Consider the following 12,789-nt stretch of genomic DNA (forward strand, 5'->3'; position numbering starts at 1 on the left):
AATACGGTGTTGGGCACGTAAGTACTTAAGAAATCGTTGGTGACTGAGTCTCAGAGCTGCTCTTCTTGGTTCCAGCCAACCACATGGCTTAACACTTAGATGCACTGGGGATGACTCAGTTCCATGCGCAATTCAGAGCCAAAGACATCCTTTAGCTCTTCAAAATGATGAAGTTAGTTCCTTATTGACTGTAGTACCAGGAAATCCAATGGTCTAGTGGACCTTTTAAAAAGAAGAGAGCGCTTCCAGCTTCCCCTCTTGTTTCGACTCTCTTGCATGGCAAATAGTGTTCTTTGTTACTAACTTTCCTCCCAGTGGACAAGAACTCAGCTAGACACATTCAGCCACCCTGTGGCCTTCAGGCTCTAATGTCCCTCTAAAAGGCCCATCCTCTTCTCCCATTGTTGAGCTGGCCTTCCTTCCCCTCCTGATCCAGACTTCAAAACCATGCTTCCTGGCATGGGTACCATCATTCTTCTTCCAACCTTCGCCCCACTTCTCATTTTCTACCTTCCTTTCCTGTGCTGTTTTCCCACATTAAACTCCTTGAGCTTAAAGTAAGCTCCTTGAGCACAAGGATTATCTTTCTTTTTGCTAATATTTGTATCACTGTCACTTAGCAGAGTACTTAGAATATAGTAAATGCTTAATAAATTCTTATTTTCTTCCTTCCTTCCTTCCTTCCTTCCTTCCTTCCTTCCTTCCTTCCTTCCTTCCTTCCTTCCTTCCTTCCTTCCTTCCTTCCTTCCTTACAAGCTGTGTGCCTTGGCCCTTGCCTGCCTTGTCTATTCTGTGTTTTCTTTTCTGGGCAAGTGACCAAGTGAACATTGTTGGTGAGGTGTTAGTGTCCAAATATGGAGACAACTTCATAGATTTGAGGGTTCCAGAGGGTCTCTAGGAAAGATAATTAAACTCTATTCCTGCATACCACTTCTCCCACTAAGTTTGTCCAGAAGGTCATTTCCAAAGATTGCTCCTTGCTTCTTGGGGGAGCCATTCTCACATGCTACCAAGCCCTATCTATGTTTAGACTTTCAGATCCCTCTGGCTCACAAGATCTCCCAAGCCAAGATCAGAGACTTTACCCCCTACATATAGAAAGGAAAAAATTCATGAACAGACCAAGCAGGCCTCAATTCTTGGGACCATATAGACTCAGAGGGGGAGAAGACCCCACAGCCCTGTACCTGATAGAATAGTCCTTCACTGGACACCAGGAGTGAAAGGCACCTTAATCCTCCACCTACAAATGCTGCCAAGAGATGACCAGAGCTGACTTAGGTCCTTTTGAAGATCTGACTGTTCTGACTATACTACAGTGGAAAAACCTTCTTTCAATTATATGTCAAGCCAACTAAAATCTAGGTGGAGTGTCTGCAGATGATCGGGCTCTCTCCCATATCACCACTATTCTCCTAGAAACAGCTCCCTAGAGTCCTCTATGTGATGCCATCTGAGCAAGCTGATGGGGTCTGTACCTGTGCCAAACCCCTTTCCACCATGGCAACCTGCAAACTGCTTTATGTTCTGAGGAGGTTTCAATATTGACCTCCCAAGGAGTTCTCTTTTATTTCTTTTCTCCTTTTTTGGTATCACTATCTTTACTCTACCTTTATAACCCTCCTTTCTTTCTTCTTTCCTCCCTTTCTCTCCCATTAACCATGTTATTGGAGAAACTGAACCAGTAGGAGATAATGCATCCATCTGGGAGCAAAGAGACACATGATAGACCCACAAGAGGTGGAGTAAGAAAAATAGCTACCTAAAGGAGGAAGTAGCTTGAAGGAATTAACAGAGGTATTGGCTAGGGACATAAAAAAACACCCACTCTCAGAGCCACATAAAGAGCGCATCTAAGGGGAATCTCAACAACTTGAAGGACAGGAGATCTTCTAACAACTAGGAGCTGAATTGCCACATGTATTCTCTACACTTGTGACTCACTACTTTTGTGAATATGTTTTGTGAGTAAGTATGTCTAAATCCACTCTTCCTAAGGAAATGAAGTTGTATGTGCAAGGGGAAGTATACCCTTGGTTTGCTGAGGGTGGGGAGCAGGGAGAGTGATGTTTTTGTAACTACTGTTCTTTCTCATAAATACCTTTTCTAAAAGTGAAATAAAGTCTGACTGACTGACTGACACCAATGGAAAACATACCAGTGAGGGCTTGTTTATCTCAACCCTGAGTAAATAAGTGCATTGACACCTAGGGATTCTCAACCTTAAAATATAAATACAGATTGGGGAGAGTGAACTCAGAGGAGGTTCCATAATAGTCAAGCAAAACAAATCCACCTATTAGCTGCTGCCTCCTTACCTTTTAAAATGCTATTTTATTTTATTTTCAGTTTTGAATTCTCTCCCTCCCATTTCCATCCTCCCATGAAGAAAGCAAGAAAAACAAAATCTGTTACAAATATATGTACTCAAGCAAAACAAATTCCAGTATCAGCAATGTCCAATATCTGCATATATGTACATATCTATGCATGTATATGCAAATATGTGTATAAGACAGATCTTCTGCAATTGTGTTTGCTTCCATTGTGTTGATCAATGTTCCTAAGCCTTTCAAAGTTGTTTGACTTTACAGTATTGCAGTTGTACCGATTAGTCTCCTGATTCAGCTCATTTCATTTTGCATCAGTTCACACAAGTCTTACCAGGTTTTTCTGAAATCATTTCTTTCATCAGTCTTTACAGTACAATAGCTTGCCATCACATACATATACTATAACTTGTTCAGCCATTCCCCCATTGATGAATACTCCCTCAGTCTCCAGTTCTTTGCCACCACACACAAAAAAGAGAGCTGCTATAAATATTTTTGTACATATGAGTTCTTTCCCTCGTTCTTTGGGGTAGAGACCTAGATGTAGTATTTCTGGATCAAAGGGTATGCAAAGGGCTTGATAGCATTCTGAGCACAGTTCTAAATTACTTTCCAGAGTGGCTGGACCAGTTCACAGCTTTAGATATTAGTGTATCTGTTTTCCTGCAGCCCCTTCCTTCAGGCCCTTCAGGTCTGTGGTCTCACAAAGTGATTTATTCCTAATGAAATTCAGTGTTGTTTGTTTGTTAATCACCTTTCTTTCCCCCAACTCTTTCTATAATTCTATTCTATTGCTGCCCACCCTGTTCTTGGTTTTCTTTCTGGACTCAGCTTCTGCTGGTTTTCTTACTGTGCTCCAAGAGCCAGTTCAAATACAAATTCTCTGGATTATTTTCTTGAGGTCTCCCAGAGAGCATTAGATTAGATAAAAGCAGAGGACCAAAATTCAAGTCCAGGTCTGCTTATTCTTTGTGTGAGTTTGGATACTTCATTTCCCTTGTATGTGGGTAACAACGTATTGGTCAATTGGGACCTCATCCTTAGATTGTGTACAGGGACTGTACGCACTCCTCTGAGTTCATTCTCCCCAATCTGCTGCCTGCTGCCAACCCACTTAGGGCATTCAGTGAGTGTTTCTGGAGATGAACATAAATGTGTAATGGAGGGACCCTGCTCCAGATTTAGAGCATGCATAGGTAGGTTATGACTGTTTTCTGATAAAGAAAAGACCTTTTAACTGACTGCTAGGACAGAAGTGAATATGCATATAAAAGACTCCAATGGAGGAACACTCTCACTCATGGTGAGTGAGGCAAGGCCTGCTGTAAGCCTCTAGGTAGGGAACCAGGCAGCTACCATCATACCCCCCCTTCCCCAAGGCTGACCTGGGACTGACAAGCATGGTACTTCTGTTGCTTTTCTTCTTGGCATTTTGATCCCTTATGCTTTCAGGTGAATGAGAGACAAGATGGAACTGACCAATAGACAAGACTGCAGCCTTGTGAGCTGATCTAAAAGGTCAGAGGATCCATCAGAAGTCTAGTGACAGGAGTCCATGGCAGAGGGGGTTGAGGCAGATAGAACAGAGCAGGGTGTGAAGCTGGCACAGCCTGAAGGAGTTACCTTCATGACCCAACACCAAGTCTACTCAAACACCGGGTCCTACAGGCAGGAGAGTGACTGTCCAGTAGCAATGCCACATAGTGACCAACTTAGGTTTGAATCTGCTCTCCCAAGAGACCAAAGGGATCTGTAAGGGGAGCCTCTGGGTTTGAAGATGGTTGTCCTTTCCTTTTGGATGTAAATATCTCTTTGTAAAAGTGAATCCATGTTAATTTGTTATCAGTGATATGGAAGAGATAGCAATAGATTAAATGGTGTTGAAGTGCCAATCGCTGGTGGTAATATTTCAAGGAACAAACTAGAATGCGGTCTCAGGGCAACAGCGTTAGAAGAATTGTCCAACTGCCAGCCTCCCCATTACTTATAAATAAGAGACCTGACTTGAAATCCATGCTCCTAAGAGATGCTCTTCGTCCTTTTAATTCACATGATGCCTTTATATTGATTTGTGTGAGCAAATTATTCCCACCTACTTGAATATAAACTCCCTGAAGGCAAGGATTTTGTCTTATTCATCTTTGCAACCATCTTGGTCCTAGCAGGTACTCAAATGAATCTGTTGAATTGAATTGTTTTAACTTTTGACTTCCTTTCTTTTTTATATACATTACTGGACATGATCTAAGACTGAGGTCCAAGCTGCCTATTCTTCTTCCTCTATACTCTCTAGAAAAAGCCATCTGCTTCAGAGGTTTCAGTCACCATCTGTATCTGGACCTGAGTTAAAATCCCATCTCTGATCCTCATAACTTGTGTGCAATGAGTTCACCAGCTCAGGCTCCTCATTTCTAAAATGAGGAATTGTACTAGATAGCCTGGTAGGTTCCTTCCAGCTTCATATGTACAATCCTTTTCTCAAGTTATGTGTTTCCAGTTGTCTGCATTCTACAAGACAAAACATGACAACAAATGGGTTAAATATAGGACATGAGTTAGTTACATAAGGATGGATTTTAATGCATGAAATGACTGGATTCAGAAGTGCTGCATGACAGAAGGGGAAGAAAGGGAATCCAGGCCAAAGAGCAAGTAGGCCATTTGGATAAGAAGGCAGGCTCAAGGTGTGTGGGAAAGATATCCCAAAGCTAAGCCAGGCTGGGTCATCTTGAAGCAGGACTGAGAAGAACTTGGAAGAGAAGCCTGGGTCCAAGATGACTAAAAGAACTTCAGGATGAGGTCACTGAGCAAAAGAGTGAAAAATAGCCCCTGTCAAAGTGCACCAGCATATGTGTAATTCAAGTCACCCATTCATTAAGCAATGTTTTAATTAATAATGAATTAGTTGAGCTAATATGTCCACAACACTGTATGTGTAGGATCCTGCCCCATGTCTGGGCCCACCTCATGGTACCCAATTTTCTTCAAAGCACAGCTCAGGTGCTGCCTTTTGCATGGCCTTTCCTGATTTCCCCTTAAGTTTCTCCCCTTTGAAATTACTTCGTCCTTCATAATCTCTTACTTGGTCTATTGCAATAGTCATCTAATTGGTCCCTCTGCCAGCAAGTCTTTCCCCATTCCAATCCAACATAGCCATCATAGTACTTTTCTTAAAGCACAGGCCTGACTATATCCACCTTCCCCCATTACTTCTGAGATAAAGTCAAATTCCTCTTTGGTTTCTTAAAATCATACCCAGCTCCACCTCAACATATCTTTCCAGATTGATTATACTTATTTTCTTTCCCATATTGTGTGACCAACCAAACTGGTCTTCTCTCTGTTCTTCTTACATGGATTCCAGCTCCATTTTTGTGCCCTCTCTGTTCCCCATGACTGGGGATCTCATAAAGTCCCAGGCTCAAGACACAGTTCATCGCCTTCTCTCTACTCACAGCTACCACCCAAACACTTTTCTGAGTACAATGCCTGATTTAATAGATGCCTCATGATTGGTTGATTATTGATTGTTTGATCTTCTGCAGGAAGCCTTTCCTGATCCCTCCAAATGCCACTCTCTTCACTACATACTGTCTATAATCATATGTGTACCTCTCTTCCATAATGGAATATAAGTTCTTTAAGATCAGGGGTCATTTTATTTTTTCCACCTTTCTATCCTCAGTTTGGCACAGTGACTGGCCCAGTGGTAGGCACTTAGTAAATGCTTGTTGACAAACATATGTGTTGTATTTATTTCCTTGTTTTACTTATTTATTTACTTCATGAGGACAGGGACTACTTTGTTTCTGTCATGATAGTTTCTAGTGACTAGTACAGTAGGCATACTATAATACATTTTCAGAAATGAATATTTAAAAAAAAAACATGACTGAGGTTGATTTGGGTAACACTTCACAAGGAAATATTATAAGACTTCCTTTGAGCTCACTGGAACCAGGAATTCTTTATCTAGCAATTTTTAACCTGGGGTCCATGAACCAATTTTAAAAACATTATGATAACCATTTCAGGGCAGTAGAGGTAGTGGAAAGACTCATCCTCTTGAGTTCAAATCTGGCCTCAGACACTTACTACCTTGTACACCAGGCCAGTCACTTAACCCTATTTGCCTCACTTTCCATATCTGTAAAATGAGCTGAAGAAGGAAGTGGCAAACCACTCTATTATCCTTACCGAGAAAACTCCAAATAGGGTCATTGAGTCAGACACAACTGAAACGACTAAACAAACTGGTTTCTTTTGTAATCCTGTGTATTTTATTTTATACATTTTAGAACATTCTGAGAAGGGGTCCATAGGTTTTATCAGACTACCAAAGGGGCCCAGGATGCAAAAAGGGTTAAGAACCCCTGCATCTCTATCCTCCTACCACCCTCTTCTAGAAATGGAGGGTATGTGTGTATGTTTTACATACATAGGTGACTACTATAAATAACCCCTTGCTTCTTCATGTTTATGCCTCAGATTTTCTCAAAGACTGATTTCTGAAATTTAATATTGAGTTCATTTTCTGCCCTTAGTGTTCATTCTTTTCTATTTTCTCAAATTTTGATTCCTTTTTGGTCACTTAATTATCTAGGAAGTCACAGAATCATTCATTTAGAGCTGGAAGACAAGTTAAGAGATTACCTAGGAGAATGCTGCCATTTTCTAGGGGAGGAAATAAGACTATGGAATTTAAGCATCATTGTTTAAGGACAGCCATGAACTGAAGAATGTTCAAAGGGGAGCAACCAAGATGATGAAGGGTCTTGAATCTATTGCATGGGAGGAACTAGGGATGATCAGCCTGAAGAAAAGGTAGGGGTGGGGAGACAGGTTGTGTTTAAGTTTTTGAAGGGCTGACTTGGGGAAAAAGAATTGATTGGTTAATCACAGTCAAGGAACTAAAAGAAAATAAGAAAAAATTAAATTTTGTTATAATTTGTTTCCTCAAAATTATGTTTATAAATTAGCAACTCCATTTCTTTATTATGGGCTAGCTAGGCAAAGGCAAAAGAAAAGCAAAATTGATCTCAAAGAGCTCAAATTCAAATAAGGAAGAAAGCATGCAAATAACTATGGGATATACGGAGTGATGTATAGTGATGTATACAGTGTAAATGGGAGGGAATCCTTGAGGGGAGAAGACATCAACCTGGAGTGCATCTAGAAGGGAACCAGAAGCCCTTCTACAGAAAGTGGGATTTGAGCAAAGCCAGGAAGGAAACCATGGATTTGTTCCGTGTGGTCTAGAGGAAAGATCCAGGAGCAATGGGTGGAAATTGAAAAGAAGCAAGTTTAGACTTTGCTGCCTGGAAAATCTCCTTTAGAGCTGTTCGAACTTGGAATGGGCTTTCTTTCAAGGTGGTGGGTTTCCCCTTTTCGGTGGGCTTCAATAACCACTTGTCATTTTACATAGATTCCTTGTAGAATGGGTTTGATGAGGATCAAAGGAATAGAATGAGAAGGGAGATTAGAGATCACTTAGACTAACCCTCTGATTTTACAGACAAGGAAACTGAGGCCCAGGGTCATTTAATGACTTACCCAGTCACTAAGGTAGTAAGAATTGGAGTCAGGACTGATGACTGCTGAGGTCTTCCATTTCTGGAATCTGTGATTTGCCCAGTGTCCTACAGGAAGTAAATAATGGTGTTGCTAAGATGTTGGTTTCCTGGATGCTAATCCAGAACTTTTTTCATGAATCACAAGGCTGCTTCCTCCCCTGTTTTCTGATTGGTTCCTCCCTGCACACTCATCTAGACTTTCATCCCTTCATCCCCAATTTACCTTTTAGAAGTTCTCCATGCCTCTAGTTTTCCCCTTCTCCCTTCTGTTCTGCTCACTGGCTAGAACACATCTTAAACAGTGTCTGATAACACCCCCTGTCCACTGTTAGTGTCAGTCAAGCAGATCTGCCTACTCATTACAGCACAGAGTTGACTCAGCTTTTGCAGAAATCAACCCTCTTCCCCAAGAGCTGTCCTTGACTCCTATCCACTCACTCCAAGATCCTCCCCTCCACCATGTACTTCCATCTTTCCATTCCTTCTCAAGTCTTGGGTTTCTTTCTGCATTCTTGATTATATTATTACCACTATTCTCTGTGCTGAGTAAACATTTTTAGTTAAAATGTCCTTAACATTTATTTCTAGGACTTCTGAAATCATGTTTTGACCATTGTTGCCCTAAACATTGTTGTTGTTTAGCCATGTCCAACTCTTCATGACCCCATGAACCCTGCCAGTATTGTCCATAAGGTTAACTTGGCAAGGATAATGGAGTGGTTTGCCATTTCCTTCTCCAGGCTCATTTTACAGATGAGGGACTGAGGCAAACGGGGTGAAGTTACTTGGCCAGGGCCACACAGCTCCTAAGTGTCTGAGGCTGGATTTGGACTCAAGTCCTTCTGCCTTCAAGCCCAGAACTGAGCCACCTAGCTGCCCATCCTAAGCTTTAGCAGCATCCTATATTTCAGGGCTTCTTAAACTTTTCCCACTCTCATCCCTTTTTGAGGTTTGGCAGTTTTTGTTGGCATTTGGTGGCCTGAGGGCATGGGAAAGTGCGCATGCTTTGTGTTCATAACCAAGGCTGCAATGAAGTTTTAATGCAAAGGGCCAAGCACTGCCAGAAACACCTCGGATTCATTATGTCTGATTTTTAATTAATTTTTGTTGGTGTGCATTCAGAAACCTTTTACTGTTGCCAAAACTTTCTCAACCCCATATGGGGTTTTGACTCACAGTTTAAGAAGTGCTGCATCTAGTTCAATTCTGCAAATTTGAGTTTCTACTATAAATAGCTGAACAACATATTTCAAACTCTATCCCCCACAAAATAAGACCTGAGTTCTAGTCTAGGGTCCATCACTACCTGTGCAAGTTAGGTCAGTCAATGACTTGCTCTAAAACTATTTAATTCTTACATTTATAGGGTGCTTGTGTGGATTAAATATTTATACATCAGTTTTGTAGATTATTGGACTACCCTACCACACTTTAGCCATGAAATTGTCCAGACCTCAAACTCTATATAGTGTGACATATGAAAAACCAAATTCATAAATATCATCTGGGGAGGAGAGATCAAGAAAGGCCCTGTGGAGACAATACTGTACGTTACATGTCTTCCAAAGTTGAATGTAAACTCTGTGAAGGTAGGGTCTTTCTTCTCTGTCTTTGTTATCTCCAGGGCCTAGGTCTGTGTCTGGCACATAGTAGGTGTTTAATACTTGTTTATTCATCTAGCTCAGTGACCCTCAATGGCCATGGTCCCACCTTTTTTATAACACAAATTCTTAAGAATTTTTACACTGGACATACCTGGGGTCCAGCCCAGTGTTATCCCTAGTAACAGCTCCAGGAGACCATTTGTGGGGGGATAATGCCAAGTAAAGATGAAGCCCCCTCTCTCAAATATCCCTAGCTCCAACCTGAAGTTTTCACTCATTGGTGGATTTCTTTAAACCTTTGTCTTTAGGTTCTTGGGGGTAACTACTTCTACAGGTTTCTCCCCCCTCTCTTTACCTTCATTGGTGTCAAGTAGTTACTTCTTAGGATTAATAAATTTAGACCTGGAAGAGACCTCAGAAGACATTTAATACAATGTCATCCTTAAGCTCTTCAAATTCACACTAAGTGAGATGAGATGACTTACCCAAGATCATATAGTAATAAGTAGTAGATTGGATTTGAACCCAGGCTCTGATTCCAAATGCAGAAAGACACCCCACCCCCCAATTGTTTCACAACCTTTTTAAGCTTCAAGGAGAAACTAAATTTCAGAGAATAACCACATAACTTTCCCTTGTATTCCCACATGGTGCCTTGCTCAGTTCTTTGTACATGTCCCATCCATCTCTCTATCAGCGAAGGTCGGCAACCCAGGCTTCCCCAAACCTTGTTCTATACTGTGCATTTTTGGCCAACTTCCTACTTCAAGCCTTCCCTGATACCCACGCTCCCTCCTAAAATTTCCCAAGGATCAGATTTAAAACTGGGAGCAGCGAGGAACAGACCTCAGACACCTGAGAGAATCAGGTTTTGACTTTCCCAAGGCGGTATTTGGATTTACCTGTTACACTGCCCTCCCCCTCTTGGTCCTCCACCCACCCCTTTCCCGATCAGTGCCTGGAAGGCAAAAACGATTCCCCTTCTCTGTTCTTACATCCATAGTCTTAGGTCTGCAACGCTTTACCGGAAGGCCAGTGCAAGGGTGTTTTTGGTAGTCAGATTATGTTTAAAGATCTGTACCTATTATATGTTGAATGAAATATCTTAGGATCGAGAATATTGGGTATATTTTCACATCATTTATTTTGTGAAACTACAGAATTTTAATTTGGCTTAAATGTTCGCCTCCCTGGGGGGGGGGAGAGGGAGAGAGGGAGAGAGAGAGAGGGGGAGAGAGAGGGGGGGGGAGGGAGAGAGAGAGAGAGAGAGAACGAGACCCAAAGCCTGCTCCAAGGGCAGTACCTTTTTGACCAAATTCCAGGACGGCCTTATCAACCGGGAGGCTCAGGGTGGAAACATACACCTCCAAGTTAGTTATAGGGAGTAATTGTGATGGGCTACAGCCTCATTTTTTCTATCATTTTGTTACAAAAGGAATTCCATTTCTAAAATCACCTGTGCCTCGAGTCCTACAGGCGGCAGCCATTTGCCACAGGCATTCTTTCGGCATTGGGCTAGGTCTGCCTTGTTGGCAGCAAGGTAGGAGGGGTGTTGCATGCCCATCAAGAGCATACAACCTAGGGAGTGACTGAGACCACATCAAGCATTTCACAATGTAATCTTTATTTTCATCAGTCATACAAATAACTTTCTATAATATCGCAGGGCAATCTGGTCAGGATGTGGCAGTTCGAGATTGTAAAGTCCAGTAAAGAACCGTCCGTAGAGGGGTGACTGCCCACGTCGCTGGCCCTCTTTCCCAGCGCATCTCTTCTTTAAATGTGGATAATGCAGGTGGCTATCTATGCTCCCTCGAAACCAGGACCGGGGTGGGGGGTGGGGAGTCCCTTCAAGGTGCATGTCTCTCCAGGATCTAAGAAATTTCACTCCGCTTCTCTTGCTCAATTGCTGCAGGACCAGAAGATACATTGTAGCCCAGGGATCCCAGAGGAGGGAGGGCGGGCACACGGGGAGGTGGGCGGGGGGGAGCCCGAGAGGAAGAGGGCTTGGGGGAGCCCGGGGACGCCGCCCGCCCGGGGGGTTTCTCCCAGCCAGGGTGGGCCACGGCGAGGGTGGGCTGGGGGTGGTCCAGGGGCTCCGGGGCGGTCGCACTCACTCTCTTTGGTGGGCAGAGTGTTCTTCTCCTGCGTCTCCGTCTTTTTCAGCTTGGCCTTGTCGAAGCTCGCGATCTCCCCCATGTCGGGCTTGTCTGCCATGTTCGGATCCCCAGAGGCCTGCGGGTCAAACGGACGGGGCTGACCCGGCCAGAGTCGCCCTGCCCCGCGCTCGCCGGACGCCCACCCCGTACCGCCCGTCCGGGGCTTGTCTCCCAGTCCGAAAGCGGCGCCGCAGCCGCTCACGGTCAGGATCTCCCAGCGCCGCCGCCGCCGCCACAAGCCCGAAGGCTCCACGTCCGGCGCTGCCGCCGTCGCCCCAGCTGCCGGCCCGGCCCGCAGCCCAGCACAGCCCGGCGGCGGTTCCTGCTCTGGTCCACGCGCGGGGCAAGGAGGGAGGGGCGCGCTCCGGTCGGCAGTGTCCGTCCGTCCGTCGGTCTCTACGTCGGCCCGCCACGCGAGAGATCCCCACGAGCCGCACCCCGCCCCGTCGCCCCCCGCCCGGCCCGAGAGCTCACCTCGCCCGCAGTCGCTCCCAATGCCTCCTGCTCCTGCGGCTGCAGCCAGAGACAAAAGAGCGCGGCCCGCCCCGCGCCTTATATAGCCCTCCGCCTCCGGAGGTCTGCCCCGCCCCCGGTCCGCCCCCTCTCGGGAGAGCACCGCCTCGCCGGCCACCGCCCACCCGGGAGCATGCGGTCGGTCAGCGCCTGCAAGCTAGGGGCGGTGGCCGGAGGCGTGTGCGAACGCATGCACACACCGCCGGGGACGCACACACACACGCACCGCCATGCACGCACACACACATGCACACTCCTTCCTGGCGCCGCGAGCACGTCCCAGACACACTCGAGCCCGTTCCCAGGGTTGTCTCCCTCCCGACTGGTCTTTCTGTTTTCTTTTTGGAAGGCCCTGTCTGCAAGACTGTAGAGGAGACCCTCTCCCGGGCCATCCCTCCCTTCCGCCAAGTTCTGGCCCAGCCTGCTCTCTGCTGGTGCCCTCCAGACCTTTGTTTCTCCCGGGTTCAAGCCCAGCCGGCGGGCGTGCATCCTGATTCCCGCGCTCGTGCGGGCGGGATCAGGATTGGATGCTCCATCACCGCAGTCCCACCTGCGGTGGCTGCTGCTGCTCCGGCCCCGCACGGCATCCAGAACCTTCTGCCCCGAG

The 12,789-nt window shown here is 45.1% G+C and overlaps 1 protein-coding gene across 3 annotated transcripts; it reads right to left on the bottom strand.

The window, feature by feature from the left end:
- Window positions 1–11,117: 11,117 nt before the first annotated feature.
- Window positions 11,118–12,254, bottom strand: TMSB10 (thymosin beta 10). 3 transcript variants are annotated; one of them, XM_072637649.1, is made up of 3 exons: window positions 12,144–12,254; window positions 11,628–11,745; window positions 11,118–11,419 (listed from the first exon to the last, which is right to left on the bottom strand). In XM_072637649.1, exons 2-3 carry the CDS (start codon window positions 11,725–11,727, stop codon window positions 11,385–11,387), a joined length of 135 nt encoding a protein of 44 aa, XP_072493750.1. In that variant the 5' UTR covers window positions 11,728–11,745; window positions 12,144–12,254; the 3' UTR covers window positions 11,118–11,384. The 3 variants fall into 3 exon arrangements, with proteins under 3 accessions (XP_072493750.1, XP_072493751.1, XP_072493752.1); XM_072637650.1 differs by lacking the exon at window positions 12,144–12,254 and adding an exon at window positions 11,872–11,944; XM_072637651.1 differs by lacking the exon at window positions 12,144–12,254 and having other exon boundaries at window positions 11,628–12,028.
- Window positions 12,255–12,789: the final 535 nt, after the last annotated feature.

The sequence above is a fragment of the Notamacropus eugenii genome, chromosome 1, assembly GCF_028372415.1.
Source record: "Notamacropus eugenii isolate mMacEug1 chromosome 1, mMacEug1.pri_v2, whole genome shotgun sequence".
NCBI lineage: Eukaryota > Metazoa > Chordata > Mammalia > Diprotodontia > Macropodidae > Notamacropus > Notamacropus eugenii.

Bases quoted from the DNA above. Each gene is read 5' to 3' on its own strand.
- TMSB10 (XM_072637649.1), bottom strand. From the start codon at position 11,727: ATGGCAGACAAGCCCGACATGGGGGAGATCGCGAGCTTCGACAAGGCC. The intron at 11,420-11,627 runs GTGAGTGCGACC...CTGGTCCTGCAG, and splicing joins CACTCTGCCCACCAAAGAGA to CAATTGAGCAAGAGAAGCGG.